Source organism: Schistocerca cancellata, chromosome 4, assembly GCF_023864275.1.
Source record: "Schistocerca cancellata isolate TAMUIC-IGC-003103 chromosome 4, iqSchCanc2.1, whole genome shotgun sequence".
NCBI classification, from domain to species: Eukaryota; Metazoa; Arthropoda; class Insecta; order Orthoptera; family Acrididae; genus Schistocerca; species Schistocerca cancellata.
In genome coordinates, this window is record NC_064629.1 from 264,590,120 (window position 1) to 264,606,451 (window position 16,332).

Consider the following 16,332-nt stretch of genomic DNA (forward strand, 5'->3'; position numbering starts at 1 on the left):
ACTCCTGGGAACAGGAAATGGTCAGTCTCGTTCCTGCAACAGCACATCGGCCGGTCTCGTTCTAGCATTGGTCCCGTTCCCGTCTATCTGTCTCAGTCTCAGTCTCAGTCTCACTTGGCCACTCGTCCTTTTTCCTGTGGCCACTCATCGCAATTCCACTGCCGACTGCTCATAGTTAGTTCAGTATTGAGTTGTCATTCGTTTCGTTCACTGCGCACGCCCATTCTAGATCTAATTCAAACAGTTTTGAACTCTGAACTTCTGGTTCTTTTTGTATTCTATTCAGCATCCATGACTGGTAATTAAAATGTATTTTATAATTACATAAATTACATAAAAATTACATGAAATGTAATACATACATCTTTTCAGGTAACAAAATGGTATATCAGCTTGCTTCACTATTTTGATAAACAGCAGAAGAAATACTTGTAAAAAGGCAAGATTTTTTTGTTATTACACATACAAAGGAAGGCGGCATGGCACACACAAGTGGCCATTTTCCATCTTTTTTTGATCCAAGGTAAGAGAGCATGTTCATTGTTATGGAACACAGGCCAACTTACAATCGAATGATGCCCGCACTCCATAATCGAGTGTCAGGTGTCACATTTTGTAAAGAGAATATGATAACTTCTACAATATCATTTCAGTGGTACTGGGTGGTGCACAAAAAATTGGCCCCAAGTACTAGACGCTCATTGTCGCCCACCAATTGTCATCTATTGTTTCGAAGATGTTTGCATTAGCTTATTTGTTATTTCTTTACTGCCTAATTATTACATGTTTATCTATTCTGCTCATAGCGGGCAACAAATCGTGTGTAATTGGCTAGCAGCCTGTACTCAGGGCCAGTTTTTTTGTGTGCCACCTTATATTATTTCACTGTGATCAGCCACATGATGCTAGATTGGGCTAAAGAGAGGTTTTGTAGAATCATGGAAATTACAAGTGAGTGAGAATTCTGTTATGTATAAAAACATTGTCTCCAGGGGGGGAGGCAAGTGCTCCCTCTTGGTGCTTTCCATCTTCAGTCACCTAGTCTACTAATTTTCAATTTTTCTTAAGAACCATACACCAAGCACAAATGAATGCTGAATGAGTAAAAATGAACAGTTCCCAAAAAAGAGCAATCACCAGTGAATTAGTTCCCAAGGATGAACGAGTTTGCCCATCTCTAGTGAGGAGGAACCTCGTCCCATACAGGAAGCCATGGAACTTTTTAACCTCAAAAATAATAGCTAGCACCTCCTTTTCCACCTGTGAATAATTATGCTGCACAGTGGAAAGCGTCTTTGATGGGTAAGTGATGTGCTGTTTAGTGTTGTCCAGGTTCTGATGGGCAGGATGGCACCAATGTCACACTGGAACACATTACAGGCAAGGGTTGAAGAAAGCCTGATAGGAAGCAGAGCAAAATGCTGCTTCAGAGACTGGAAAGCCTGTTGACTATTCACAGATCGGATGAACTTAACAACCTTCTGGTGAAACAAGTTAAGAGACAGACTGTAAATCCCATTGACAATCTGCAGACCAGACACACTTAGTGCCCTTCTGGGGAAACCAGTTAAGAGGCTGGCAGATGTGCACGGCTGGAGGAATGAACTGACCATAATATAAAATCTTACCCAAAAAATACTGGAGCTCCTTTAGGTCCTTGGATGCCAGTAGGTGGACAACAGCCTTGATGTTGTCATATTTGGGGATGAGACCATCTTTACTAAGCGCGTGACCCAAAAAATGCACCTTCAGGGAGAAAAAAACTGCACTTCTCCAGTTTGCAATGAGGACCATCCTTCAGGATGCATTGGAAAACTGACTGAAGACTTTGTAAATGCTCCTCCCAAGTAGGGCCCATGACCCAGATGTCATCAAGGTAACTGACACAACAGGAAATGTCCTGAATCAACTACTCCAAATACCACTGGTAAATTCCTGACACAGATGAGGTTCCAAAAGGCAAGTGATTAAACTGGTAAAGCCCAAATGGGGTGATGAGGACCAGGAAAGTCTAAGAAATCACGTCCAATGACAACCGCAGGTAAGCATCGCACCAAGTTGATGGGAAAAATACTGGTCCTTTGACAACACTGTCAATAACTACGCCTGCCATGGAATGGGATTCAGATCTGTGACACACTGGATGTTGACTGTCTGTTTAAAATCACCACAAAGGTGTATGGCACTGTCAGGCTTCTGAATCACCACCAAAGGTGTAACCCACTGTCTTAATGAAATATGAGAAATGATGCCCTGATCTTGCCAATGCTGCAACTCAGCCTTTACCTCATTGTGCATAGCAGAGGGAATGAGGCAGGGACGACAAAATTTGGGGTCTGTTGACGGCTTAAGAGAAACATATGCCACAAAATTTTCTGCTCGGTCCAAGGTATCCTCAAACAGTGGGCTGTAGGATCACAAGTATGGAGTACAAGTTGTGAAACAGAACAGACTGATACACTACATGCACTTTGTCAATGATCTGGAAGATAAAAATATAAAACCCATTGAGCCGAAAGATATTTTGTGCCAACAGTGAATTGGTCACTAACAAGGTAAGTTGCTGTTCCACATTTCAACATCTGGAGGCAGAGAATTGTCTCAAGGGAATGCACTGTATGCTATAAGACAAACCTGATGGAGCGGCCAATGGAACTCTGGGTATCCCAAGAGCCTGTATGTATCTATGATAATTACACTGATCATCAATCCCATGTCTACCTGAAATTTGACCAGCCACCCTTCTACTATCAATGTCAGCAAAATATTCCGGGGAAACATGTAAGAAGTGTCAGAGGAAGTCCCAAGAGCCCAGCGAAAACACCAGGGCATCCGATGACTGACTCATGGCCTGTCAACTGTCAGAAACAGTTGCCAAATGACCTATATGTTGGCATACCCTCTACATGTGGCCAATAATAGTGAACAAGTGATAAATGACAGTTGGTGCATGACTACTGATTCACCCAATGAGCAGGAGGAGAACAATGCTGAGGACCCGAAAATCACCACATTGTGAGTGGTGTGAGTTTGTTGAGCTCTGCATGGGTAAGGACAAGCAGTGCTGTGTCATTACTCCTCCGGAATCATCATTGGGGCAGCACGTGGTAAATTGGTGGGAGGCAAGGCTGCCTGGGTATCCCGCGGGGCACTGAGGATTGTTTACCATACACACCCAATTGAGACACCTGTCAGTTATCATAAAGGACATCACATGCCACTTGCCACTGATGTAAGCTCATGTAATTCCAAAATTTGGGCAAAATACAGAATAAGCAACCAATAAAGGGAAGTTCCTCAGGCTCAGCAGAGGGCTTCAAATTTTGGCCACGTTCATATAAAACTGTGCTGCCAGGCAACAACAAGGCAGCCTTATCAACCGGATCAATGATACGCCTTACCTGGGAGTGCAGCAAGAACCAGTGCAGGTAATTTTCCCATGTTTCCGTCAACTTACTGAAACTGGCAAATGGCATCTGGGTGGTGCAGAAAATGGAACATTGAGTGCCTGGCTTCCCACCAGGGAAGCAAGGATGTGAAGCAAGTCCTCATTCTAAGTAATCAGAGCCTGAATGTGCTTCCTGTTGTTGTTGTTGTTGTTGTTGTTGTTGTTGCTGCTGCTGCTCCTTCTGTAGGTGCAACTGATCCTGTCAGCATTGCAGGTGACCCAAGAGACCATTAGGAACAGGTGAAAGAAAATATAGGGGCATAAACATGTCCTCCGTCACCACTTACGTATCTACACAGGCGTGACAATGCCACTTCACTATAAGTGTTGACGCAGATACTTCATGGGCTGACAGTGGCTCAATAATAGCTGGGGAATAGAACACTATGAGAGGGAAATGAAGTCGCCATGCAAGTCGATCTATGGGGAGCAGAGAGTTGGAACCCACATAGAGACAACATGGAAAGAACACAGTGCATGGTTGGTGTGGGAAGCTAATGCTAAGCACTTGATCCAACACATGGCATGGTATGTTAGGTGAAATCCACGGTGGTCAAAATCCGAGTAAGCATCGGCCCACCTGGCCTACCGCCACCCATAGGTAAAATCCCTGCCAGCAGGTCTGCCCATACTGTGTGTTGTAATTGCCCTGCATGGCAGGTTTCTACATCACTGCACTATCCATACCAGCTCATCTCCCTCCATTGTGATGTCTGCTGGCAAGGATACTAAAACTTGCAATTTCATTAGTAATTTTCTGGTCCAGATTGCATACCAATCTAGTTACTTTCAGAGTATGCTAATGCAATAGCTCCATATTTAACAATAACATAAAACTGCTTGCTAGATGAAAGAGCCATATCCAAAGACTGGAAAGTTGCACAGGTCACACCAGTATTCATGAAAGGCTATAGGAGTACTCCACTAAATTACAGGCCCATATCGTTAATGTTGATATGCAGCAAGATTTTGGAACATATATTGTGTTTGAACATTATGAATAACCTCGAAGAGAACAGTCTATTGACACATAGTCAACATGGATTTAGACAACATCATTCTTGTCAACCACAACTAGCTCTTTACTCACACAAAGTGTTGAATGCTATCTACAAGGGATTTAAAATTGACTCTGTGTTTCTAATCTACAAAAGGCTTTTAACACTGTACATCACAAGCGGCTTGTAATCAAATTGCATGCTTATGGGATATCATCTCAGTTATGTGACTGGATTAACAATTTCCTGTCAAAGGTATCACAGTTCATAGTAATTGACAGAAAGTCATTGAGTAAAACAGAAGTAATTTCTGGCATTCCCCAAGGTAGTGTTATAGGCCCTCTGCTGTTCCTTGTCTATATAAACAATTCAGAAGACAATCTGAGCAGTCGTCTTACATTGTTTGCAGATGATGCTGCCGTTTACCATCTGGTAAAGTCATCAGAAGATCAAAACCAATTGCAAAATGGTTTAGATAAGATATCTGTATGGTGAAAAAATCCTAAATAATGCAAAGTGCGAGGTCATCAACAAAAGTGCTAAAAGCAATCCTTTAAACTTCAGTTACACAATAAATCAATCAAATCTTACTACTACTACGATGTGATCAGGCCCAGTGGACCGCATGCACCTACAAGTAAATTCAACTAAATACCCAGTTATTACAATTATGAACAACTTAAACTGGAAGCAATACATAGAAAATGTTGTGGGGAAGGCGAACCAAACACTGCATTTTATTGGCACAACATTTAGAAGATGCAACAGGTTTACTAAAGAGATTGCCTACACTATGCTTGTCCATCCTCTTTTGGAGTACTGCTGCACGGTGTCAGATTCTTACCGGATAGGATTAATGGTGTACATCAAGAAATTTCAAAGAAGGGCAGCACATTCTGTGTTATTGAAAAGTAGGGGAGAGAGTGTCATGGACATGATACAGGATTTGGGTTGGACATCATTCAAACAAAGGCATTTCTTATTGCAGCAGGATCTCCTCACAAAATTTCAATCACCTACTTTCTCCTGTGAATGGGAAAATATTTTGTTGACGCTGGCCTACACAGGGAGAAATGATCATTATAATAAAATAAAGGAAATCAGAGCTCATACAGAAAGATACAGGCGTTCATTTTTTCTGTCCATTGTTCAAAAGTGGAATAATAGAGAATTATTGTGAAGGTGATTGAATGAGCTCTCTGCCAGGCACTTAAGTGTGATTTGCAGAGTAGCCATGTAGATGTAGATGTAAATCTAATAAATAACAAATATATTAAAAAAAAACATAACCAAAAGGACAGACATAGAAACAGGGATGACAGGAAAGATCAGAAAGTTGAAATTTCTTGGAGAAATAACACAGGTAAATGAATGAGATATATTCAAAATAGATTAACACATCAGAAAAATGGAAACAGCTTATGACTTATCCAAGAACATCTAAAATAAGAGAGGCTTCCTAGGAACATGGAATTAACACTACTTTCACCAGAATATTTACATGAATGTGAATACTTGACAATGAATTATATGCCAACAAAACTGGACACACTAGTAATGGGCACCGCAAAGGAAGAGATGATTGCAAAATCAGCAATAATGAAAAAAATTATCACATTATCCAGGGAATATTAGTAGCAATGACAAAAAGAGATTAAGTTTCTTTATGAAATAATTGAGAACAGATTACTCAAACAAATATTTAAATATCTCTGGGGAAAGAAATCAATAACAGCCTGGTTTAAAATCAGACTTCGAAGAACAAAACACTTACATAAATGCTGCCATTTTCTTGCCCAAGCGCTATCAACTGACCACATGGTGAGAAACAACAGCAATGTGGAGGGCTGGATACTCTTTTTGTTTCAGAATAGAGTTCCCTTTCAGAATTAGTAAGCCAAATGATATGAAAGCAATTGTTTTTGTCAGCCATAGCCAGTATCTCTTGGTGAGGGCAGAAATCAGCACCAGTGATTGTAGCATCTCGTATTTGGCCAACTATCACTTCTTCCAATTCCCCAGTATCAATTCTTGAAACCTAGATATTAAAAAAAAATCAATAATCATTACTATTGTACACAACTTGCACAGCTCAATGAAAAGCTACAGCAAAAGTAATTTTTTACATGACTAAAACAAAATCTTTTGGAAACATATTCATGTGTTGGATAAATCCATTCTATGATCAACTCAACAGACTGTATTCATAGAAATGTTATATCACTCATTGTGTGCATATCAGCAGTGTGTGCATATCAGGAAAATAAAACACAGTTTATTAAACTGCAAGCCCCAAACGCTTCATATTCACAGGTCTTCTAACTAAAGAAGGAAACTATATATCATTAGACAGTATTCAGCTCAAAGATGGTTAGAAGCACTTCATACTATCTGACTATAAAAAAGTATTTATTTTACCAGGCAAGATTAGAGCCTTAAAATCCTCTCTTACTTTTAACTGGACACCTTGAAAGATACTCTTTATACTTGACATTGAAATGTGTGTAGAAAATGAGTTATACACAATAATAATAATAATAATAATAATAATAATAATAATAATAATAACACAATACTGATAATAATGAAAAGATAATTATTATGATAATGTAGAATCTTAACAACATTAACATTTTTCGTAATATACTTTTGTCATGTGAGAATAATGCCTTAAAATAGAAAATCTTAGCAGTGGCACTGGAAGAGTCAAATTTGGAGGAGAAATTAACTGATGTAGGGAGAGATGCTGCTGCTGATGACAATGACAATAATAATAATAATAATAATAATAATAATAATAATTTAAACAAAAAAAGAGAAACGGAAGAAAATAACGTAAAATGTTACAAATATGCAGATCTGCTACTGCATAGGAACAAGACATTTAGGACATATAAAAGGAAAGCTATGCTTAATCACAACTGGACAAGTAAAATGTGCAATATTAAAAATTTATATAAAGTTTAGAACTCTGGCTGGAACGAACTTTAGTGACACACTTCATAATTCTTTGTCACATGATAAAATGTGACACATCAGTTTGGAAAATTTGAATCAGATTCTGATGAGTGATGAAAGCTGGAAACCTAATACTGAAACACTCAGCAGGAGAGAATGAGGTCTCTGGCGTATGTTAAAAATCTGAGCATGTATGAAAACTTTTGTAGTGCATTCAAACAGGATGGAGAAACAATTAAATATGCACTATGTCTGTGGCTCAATCACCTACTTACAGAAAAAAATAAATTAAATAAAATAAAAAATAAATAAAATAATTTATGTATTTCAAAGGTCAAGCCTTCATCTTGTGTGGTTATTCTGTGGATGAAGGATTGACCTTCAAAACACATAAATTCTAGTGTTTTTTACTCGGTAAATAGATGGTTGAGGTGACATTTTAACATTGGTTTTTACAACCATGAACTCATCAATAGGAATAAAAGCAAAACACTGTGTCTGAAATCAGAATTGGTAAAAGGAACATAGAACAAAATATCAAAAACAGCAGTACATGGGCGAGCATATCACGAACCTTAATTCAAACAAGTAGCTGTCAGACTCTGGAAGTATTCCAGCTGTTTGACTGTTGAGTCACTTGGTGTCATGGCATATTAAAAATGATTTTTTTGGTGAGAATCATCAACAGTGTACAGCAGACAGTATTTCTAGACAATACTGTCGAGCAAGATTGCAATAATGGTCAACAGATTATAGTGGAAAAGGATACATAAATAAAGCTCTTCTGCCAATTTGTGAAATATAAAATTTTGTCAAAAGAATTCTTCAAACATTCCAAAATATGCACGATCTTACGTCAGTAGTCTATTACCCCCAGTGCTTTGTCTGTCAAATTCTAAACAGTGTTTCATTTTCACTTCGAAACTGCTAAGAGTTGATTTTCCCTTGAAAAACTGGGCAGTGTGGTACGGGACCTCACACAGCAGAGGACCTGCAACATGTGCTACATGGATAAATTGCCTCTGGTTGCAGGACACTTTACTCCCCATATGGTTGAAAATGAGAAGATAAAGTTATGATATGGAGAGCCAGGATGCTAGATGTACTGAATATAGTAATGCAGTTATGAAATAATGATAGGAAATTAATATGAGAGCAAGGTATTCATGGAAAAGACCAATGAAGAACCCAGAGCATGTGAAAAGCACACCATTTATCTGCACACAAACACCATAATTGTCCCTGATGAGAACTACCATGACAAAATAATCACATGTTGCAAATGTACAGGGGACGAACAAAAATATGGAATCACTGTTGAGAAATGCAAGCCTGAACATAAATGCACATGCTATCCAATCCAGCAGGTTGAGCTGTTGTATTTGACCATGCATGGTACCTGTGTGTCCTCAGTGTGTTGCAAGTGTCACTCATGGTCAGATCAGTGTTCTATGTAGTTTTGAGTGCATTAGTTTGGAGCTAAGTAAAGTCAAATATGGGTTGATACTTGTGTGGCGGGTGCTTCAGTAAGCAAGGCAGCTAATGTGTTTGGTGTTTCAAGAGGTATCATATTGAAGACTTATACCACATAGAGGAAAAGCAGAAAAAACAGTGACTGCCATGTCATGCTTCAGATGAAAGTGTGCATTGAGTGAATATGACAGATGGTCATTCGGGAGAACCCTATCAGCACCAAAACATCATGAAGGAAGCTGCATCAGCAGACAATTGCAGAGCAAGCTGGAAATCCAAAGCCACTCATCAGTGACTCAAATGACTGTAACAGGAAAATGTTGTGCTGAAGTCATAAAAACTGGACCATGGAACAATGGAAAAAGTCATTTGGTTTGATGAATTTTGTTTCCCAGTGTTTCCAACTTCTGGACACGTTTATGTCCCAAGAGTGAAATATAGTGAAGCTTTGGCAATGATATGGGCAGCCATATCATGGTATTCCATGTGCCCCATGGTTACTCTGCAAGGGTGCATTACCACCAAGGGCTATGTGAACATTTTAGCAGATCAGGCCCATCCCATGGTACAATGTTTGTTCACCAATGGTGATGCTGTGTTCCAAGATGACAGGTCCCCTGTTTACACAGCCTGCATTGTCTAGGACTAGTTTTGTCAGCCCGAGGATGAATTGTTGCATCTCCCCAGCCACCACAGTCATCAGATCTCAATGTTATTGAGCCTCTGTGGTCTACTTTGGAGAGAAGGATGTATGATCACAAGCCACCTTCAACATCATTACCTGAACTTGACATTATTCTGCAGGAACAATGGTACAAGAGTCCTTTGAATACCGTACACAACCTGTATTTATCCATTCCAAAATGACTGGAAGCTACACTACTGGCCATTAAAATTCCTACACCATGAAGATGACGCGCTACAGATGTGAAATTTAACCGACAGGAAGAAGATGCTGTGATATGCAAATTATTAGCTTTTCAGAGCATTCACACAAGGTTGGCACTGGTGGCGACACCTACAACATGCTGACATGAGGAAAGTTTCCAACCGATTTCTCATACACAAACAGCAGTTGACCGCCGTTGCCTAGTGAAACATTGTTGTGATGCCTCGTGTAAGGAGGAGACATGCGTACCATCACGTTCCCGACTTTGATAAAGGTCGAATTTTTGTCTATCATGATTGCAGTTTATCGTATCGCGACATTGCTGCTCGCGTTGGTCGAGATCCAATGACTGTTAGCAGAATACGGAATCGGTGGGTTCAGGAGGGTAATACAGAACGCCGTGCTGGATCCCAATGGCCTCGTATCACTAGTAGTCGAGATGAGAGGCACCTTATCCGCATGGCTGTAACAGATCGTGCAGCCACGTCTCGATCCCCGAGTCCACAGATGGGGACGTTTGCAAGGCAACAACCATCTGCATGAACAGTTCGGCAACATTTGCACCAGCACGGACTCTCAGCTCGGAGACCATCGATGCGGTTACCCTTGATGCTGCATCACAGACAGAGGCGCCTGCGATGGTGTGCTCAACGTTCAACCTGGGTGCACGAATGGCAAAACGTCATTTTTTCGGATGAATCCAGGTTCTGTTTACAGCATCGTGATGGTTGCATCCGTGTTTGGCGACATCGCGGTGAATGCACATTGGAAGCGTGTATTCGTCATCGCCATACTGGTGTATCACCCGGCGTGGTGGTATGGGGTGCCATTGGTTACACATCTCAGTCACCTCTTGAACGCATTGATGACACTTTGAACAGTGGACATTACATTTGAGATGTGTTACGACTCATGGCTCTACCCTTCATTCGATCCCTACGTAACGCTACATTTCAGCAGGATAATGCACGACCGCATGTTGCAGGTCCTGTTCGGGCCTTTCTGGATACAGAAAATGTTTGACTGCTGCCCTGGACAGCACATTCTCCAGATCTCTCACCAATTGAAAATGTCTGGTGAATGGTGGCCGAGCAACTGGCTCGTCACAATACGCCAGCCACTACTCTTGATGAACTGTGGTATCATGTTGAAGCTGCATGGGCAGCTGTACCTGTACACGCCATCCAAGCTCTGTTTGACTCAATGCCCAGGTGTATGGCTGTTATTACAGCCAGAGGTGGTTGTTCTGGGTATTGATTTATCAGGATCTATGCACCCAAATTGCGTGAAAATGCAATCACATGTCAGTTCTAGTATAATATATTTGTCCAATGAATATCCGTTTATCATCTGCATTTCTTGTTGGTGTAGCAATTTTAATGGCCAGTAGTGTATTTTGAATGCCAATCCTACACCGTATTAGGCATGGCAATGTGTTATGTTTTTGGTGTTTGCATACTTTTGTCCAACACCTATATCTTATACGAAGATTCATGACTAGCTTAAATCATCTGCACTTTTCACTGTTTATGACATATTGGACTACAAACTGTAGCAGAAATTCAGCATGACAATTGACTGTACTGCTTTCCATTTTATTGCAAGTGATAATAGTTTTATAAATTTTTGAATTGTGTCAGAGAGAGGTAATGATTTTCCTGTATGCAGTAACAATCTGTTCTGGCCACAGAAGATCCTCCATCCAGGATAAGGTTGAAACCTTTTATTGTTTTTCATATAACAGGATATTGTCAAGGAGCACAAGATGAATTGCTTCACAGAAACGTTCACTGATCAACTCACCATGCCATGTAAGGATCGCCAGCGACTTCTACGGTTTCAGTCGGTGCCAGTCTTGATATGGACGAAAAGTCATCTATTATATCTAAGTTAACAGAAACAATTTTCTGAGAGCTGGTACTTAAAACACAGCTCTCTGTCATCATCATATAAATGATAATTAGAAGATAAATACAAGGAGAACAAAACAGGACCAAGGACTGAAAACTGTCAGGCTCCTGAGAATGTATTTTTCATTGAAAGCGGCTCTATTCCACATCTAGTGTGTTGATAACTATTTTCTACATAGCTTTACACTTTTGAGAAATTCAACTGTTTTGTCTCCTAAAGGAGGATATTGAAATCCATTGTATCAACAGCCTTGATAAAAATCAAGCTTGGTAAGAATGGTCACTTCAAGAAGCTTTTCTGAAGCTTTGAGTCACTTTAATTGATGCAGTTGTTGGTGCTCAGTTAATACATATTATAGATGTTATAAGTATTAAGGTATTCAGTCAACTGATAAGGAACAATGGACTTCAAAACTTTTGACACTGAGATCGTAATGTTCCACTCACTGGTCTGGATCCTTGTGACGACTATTGCAAGGTGTTTGCTTTCAAACATTTGACACCATATGTGCCCATCTGTCTGATGGAGCATAAAACATGATTCATCTGAAAAGACCACCTGTCACCATCCAGTGGATGCCTAGTTGCATTTGTCAGTGATGAACAACAGTCAACTTGAGTGCATGAACCACACACCTCCTGTGGAAGCTCATCTGCAGCAACATTCACTGAACAGTCATTGAGGAGACACTGTTGGTAGCCCCTTGGTTCATATGGGCAGTAAGTTGCTGACTGCTGCACATCTCTTCAACAGTACATGTCTCTGCAGCCATCATTCACACCTGTCGTCTATGTCTCATGGTCCACCACGGTTGCTACGGCACCAGTTTTGGATAGCACCTTTTTGTCATGCATGACATACTTCAACCACAGCGGCATGCAAACAGTTTACAAGCTTAGCTGTTTTTGAAATGCTTTCACCTTAGGCCCGAACACCAAAGATCATGCCCTTTAGGATGTCAGATCGATCCTTTTCCGCATTATTGCAACGACTGAATTTTTTTCTGCACTCCCTGACACACTTTACATGCCTTCCACTTCTAGTGCTGCCACCTGCCATCTGTGAGCAGTTACTTCCCATTGACATTGAACATAGGGGTTGATCACATTAATGTTACTGGGCTGTGTATAAACCAAACTGTAGGATGGAAATATTTAACAGTTTTGTCTTTCACATGTGAGATCATTCCAAATAGGTATGTAATGGTGAGTGGTGGATTTCACCGTCCAGAGATAGCCATCCATCACTTCCAGCCACACTGACTTGTGACCTTATATGTCAATTGTGAGTTTTTTAGAACAAGGGAAAGCAGCAAATAGTAACAGTGCACTCATTGCAAGCACCTGTTGCTACCCGATCGACTAATTCATTTACTTTGATTTGCAAGTGTCCATGTTACCAGCAGAATGACAAATTCTTCTTCTTACTTTGTACACAGAGAAGTGGGACTTCAGTATTCTCGACTTACTTTTCAACTTGGAATAAATTTCACACAGCCTGTGAGACACTCAGTGGGGTTATGCAGTTGCAGACTTTCCTGGCACAATCTCATCTCATCTGCTCTAAAAGCCATAATATCATATGTATGAGAGTGGTTTGAAAAGTTCTCGGAACAGAATAGAAAAAAAGTACCACTGAAACATTTTTTATTTTTCACTGTAGTCTCCTTGTAGATTAATGCACTTGGTCCAACAATGTTCCAGTGCCTTGATCCATCTCGAAAATAAGTTTCCTCCAGGACTGCAAAATAGTTGTCAACTCCAGCAATCAATTCTTCATTTGAAGTGAATCATCATCCATCAAGAAAAGTTTTCAGTTTTGGGAAGAGATGGAAGTGTGATGGAGCCATATCAGGTGAATAAGGTGGGTGTGGCAACAGTTCATACCTTAGTTCTTGTAATTTTGCCACGGAAATGGCACATGTGTGTGAGTGTGCAGTGTCTTGATGTAAGATGAATTTCTTCCTTGCTAAACCTGGCTGTTTTTCATGTATTTTTTGTTGTAATTTGTCCAGGAGGTTAGCATAGTATTCTCCAGTAATTTTTTGCCCAGTAGGGAGATAATCTACAAACAGAATCTCCTTCACACCCCAGAACACTGATTCCATGACCTTTCCCACCAAAGGAATTGTCTTTGCTTTCTTTGGTGGCACAGAATCAGCATGGTTCCAGTGCGTTGACTGTTGTTTTGTCTCTGGGGTATAGTAGTGCACCCAAGTTTCATCTGTGGTCACAAACCCGTGCAAAAAAATCTTGTTTGTTTATCCTAAAATGGGCCAAACATTGTTCCGATATGTCCATTCTCATACGTTTTTGATCCAGCCTCAAGAGTTGTGGCACCCATCTTGCAGATAATTTTTTCATTTCTAATTCTTCGGTTAAAATGTGATATACCCTTTCTGATGACATCTGGCAAGCATGAGCAATTTCACGCACTTTCCATCAGCAATCCTCCATGACCATGTTTTGCACTTTTGCATTGTTTTTGGAGTTGTGACACATCCTGGCCGACGAATGCGCGGATCATCATCTAAGCACTCCCAACTAAATTTAAATTCATTTGTCCACTTGGCAACAGTTGACTATGAAGGAGCAGAGTCACCCAGCATATTCTGGAAATCGGCATGAATGTCCTTTGCTTTCACACCTTTCATTACAAAGTACTTAATCACTGTTCGAATCTCGATTTTTTCCATCTTTGCAAATCACTATGCGGGAACAACAACAGAGCCACATCACTGCCACAGCTCTCTTCCATGAGCACTGACATGGCACATGTTTACAGGCAACAGTCCAATGAATATCATGTGCACAACTCGTTGCGCTACCGCTGACATCTCATGGTGATTCCGACGACTTTTCAAAGCACCCTCGTAATTTTGTATCGTTACAGTAAACTGAATGGCAGTTGTACCTTAATGACACAATCACAGAAAATTACCAAGAAGCCAAATTAAATCCCTTGCTTAGATGATCAGTGTGTAGGGCCTCACAAGTGCGGTGATCTTTTAAAACCTAACTCAAGACTTATTTCTATCCACACTAAATCCCATTAAGTTGATCTTAGCATGGAACCCAAATGGCCTAGTTGTTAATGGATGATTTATGAAGGCTGTCGATGATTTATAAAGGGAAGTTCCATTGTCAGGAGGAAAAAAAAAAAAAAAAAAAAAAGGTACTGAATCTTTCACTGTACAGCAGAGAGTGTGCTGTTTTGAAACTTCTTTGCAGATTACAACTATGTGCCACACTGTGATTGCAGTTAGAAATTTGCCTTTTGAGAGCAGAGCTCTACGAATTGAGCTACCCAGGTATGACTCTCAGTCAGCCCCACTGCTTTACTTCCACCAGCACCTCTACTTTCCAAACTTCACAGAAGTTCTACTGCATACCTTTTAGTGTTAGTACCACAAGAAAGGTTAATGCAGGGGAATGGCTTAGCTGCAGCCTAGGGGATTAGTTACAGACAGCATCTTTCGCTCTGCAGTGGAGCAGGTATTATTTTGAAAATTCTTTGCAGACAGAAACTGTGTGCCAGATGTGGGGTTTGAACTGGGGATCTTGCCTTTCAAGGGCAATGCTCTACCAACTGAGCTATTGTTGTGTGCCTCCTGGCCCAGTACACAGTATATCAGCCATGACATCTCAAAGCCATTTCTCTGCAATATGCTTTCTTCCAGGAGTGCTTGTCCCACAAGGTATGAAGGAAAGCTTGTGTGAAGTGTGGAAAGTAGAAGACAGTTCCTGGCAGAAGTAAAGCTGGGAGGATGGATCATGAATCATGCCTTATTTTGGTATCTTCATGTATTTTAATGTTTTTATTCTGAAAAGCATCCCATTAAGTTATACAGAGAGAAAGATATACAGACAATTAGCGATATTACTTTAACACATTAGCATTTATTGTAATCCACAACAATAACTCTTGAATGTGATATGTTGGTAGCTTATTGTATGATTTGTTCTTTGGACAGAGCACACTTAAAATATCTGTAATATGTACAGTGTTTAAATGGCACAGCTTTCATAACCCTGTTCAGCAGCTCATCAAAAAATATTTTAAGTTTTGAATAGCTTTTTGTGCACTAAGGATAGAAGACTGACTGCAACTGAGTTACTCAGTTGGGTCACCTCCCTTGTACTGATTATTTTTAGTCCTGGCTTTGATGCTTAAATTTTTTGTACTTCTGTGTAACTTATGAAATAAAAATGTTGTAGAATCCAAAAATGTCTACTTTTTGAGATGTATAACTCATGCCACATTTCCTGTACAGCTGACATTGATTAGCAATCCTTTTTCATGTGGTAAACAACAGTACATAAAAAAACAATGGTACGTTGCATATTTTGCATCTGTATCTGTTAGCGTGAAGACTTCCTGTTTTGGGTAAACTGTGCACCTATGCATTAGCATACCTTTCTTCAAGTGTTTCCTTTATATAAAATTTGTAAAATGCACACCAATAAAAAGTAAATGATTCCTGTAATTAAAACACCTTCCTGTGTTAGTCTCTCTCCATACTGTTGCATAAGTTTCTATAAGTTCTCTGACCAAAGACAAAGAAATTTATACTATAAACAACAAAACATGCACTACTTTGTGGTTGTGCTGTCTGATGGAAGATGACCTTATGCAGAACAAGTGTGTGGATTAAA

General features: G+C 40.0%; 1 protein-coding gene across 1 annotated transcript in view; it reads right to left on the reverse strand.

Annotated features, from left to right (window-relative positions):
* LOC126185151 (apoptotic protease-activating factor 1) overlaps positions 1–16,332 on the reverse strand; it is a 277,026-nt gene that overhangs the window by 16,172 nt on the left and 244,522 nt on the right. The window contains exon 18 of the mRNA XM_049927997.1: positions 6,221–6,484. Coding sequence (XP_049783954.1) covers positions 6,221–6,484 — 264 coding nt within the window. The remainder of the gene's footprint in view (positions 1–6,220; positions 6,485–16,332) is intronic.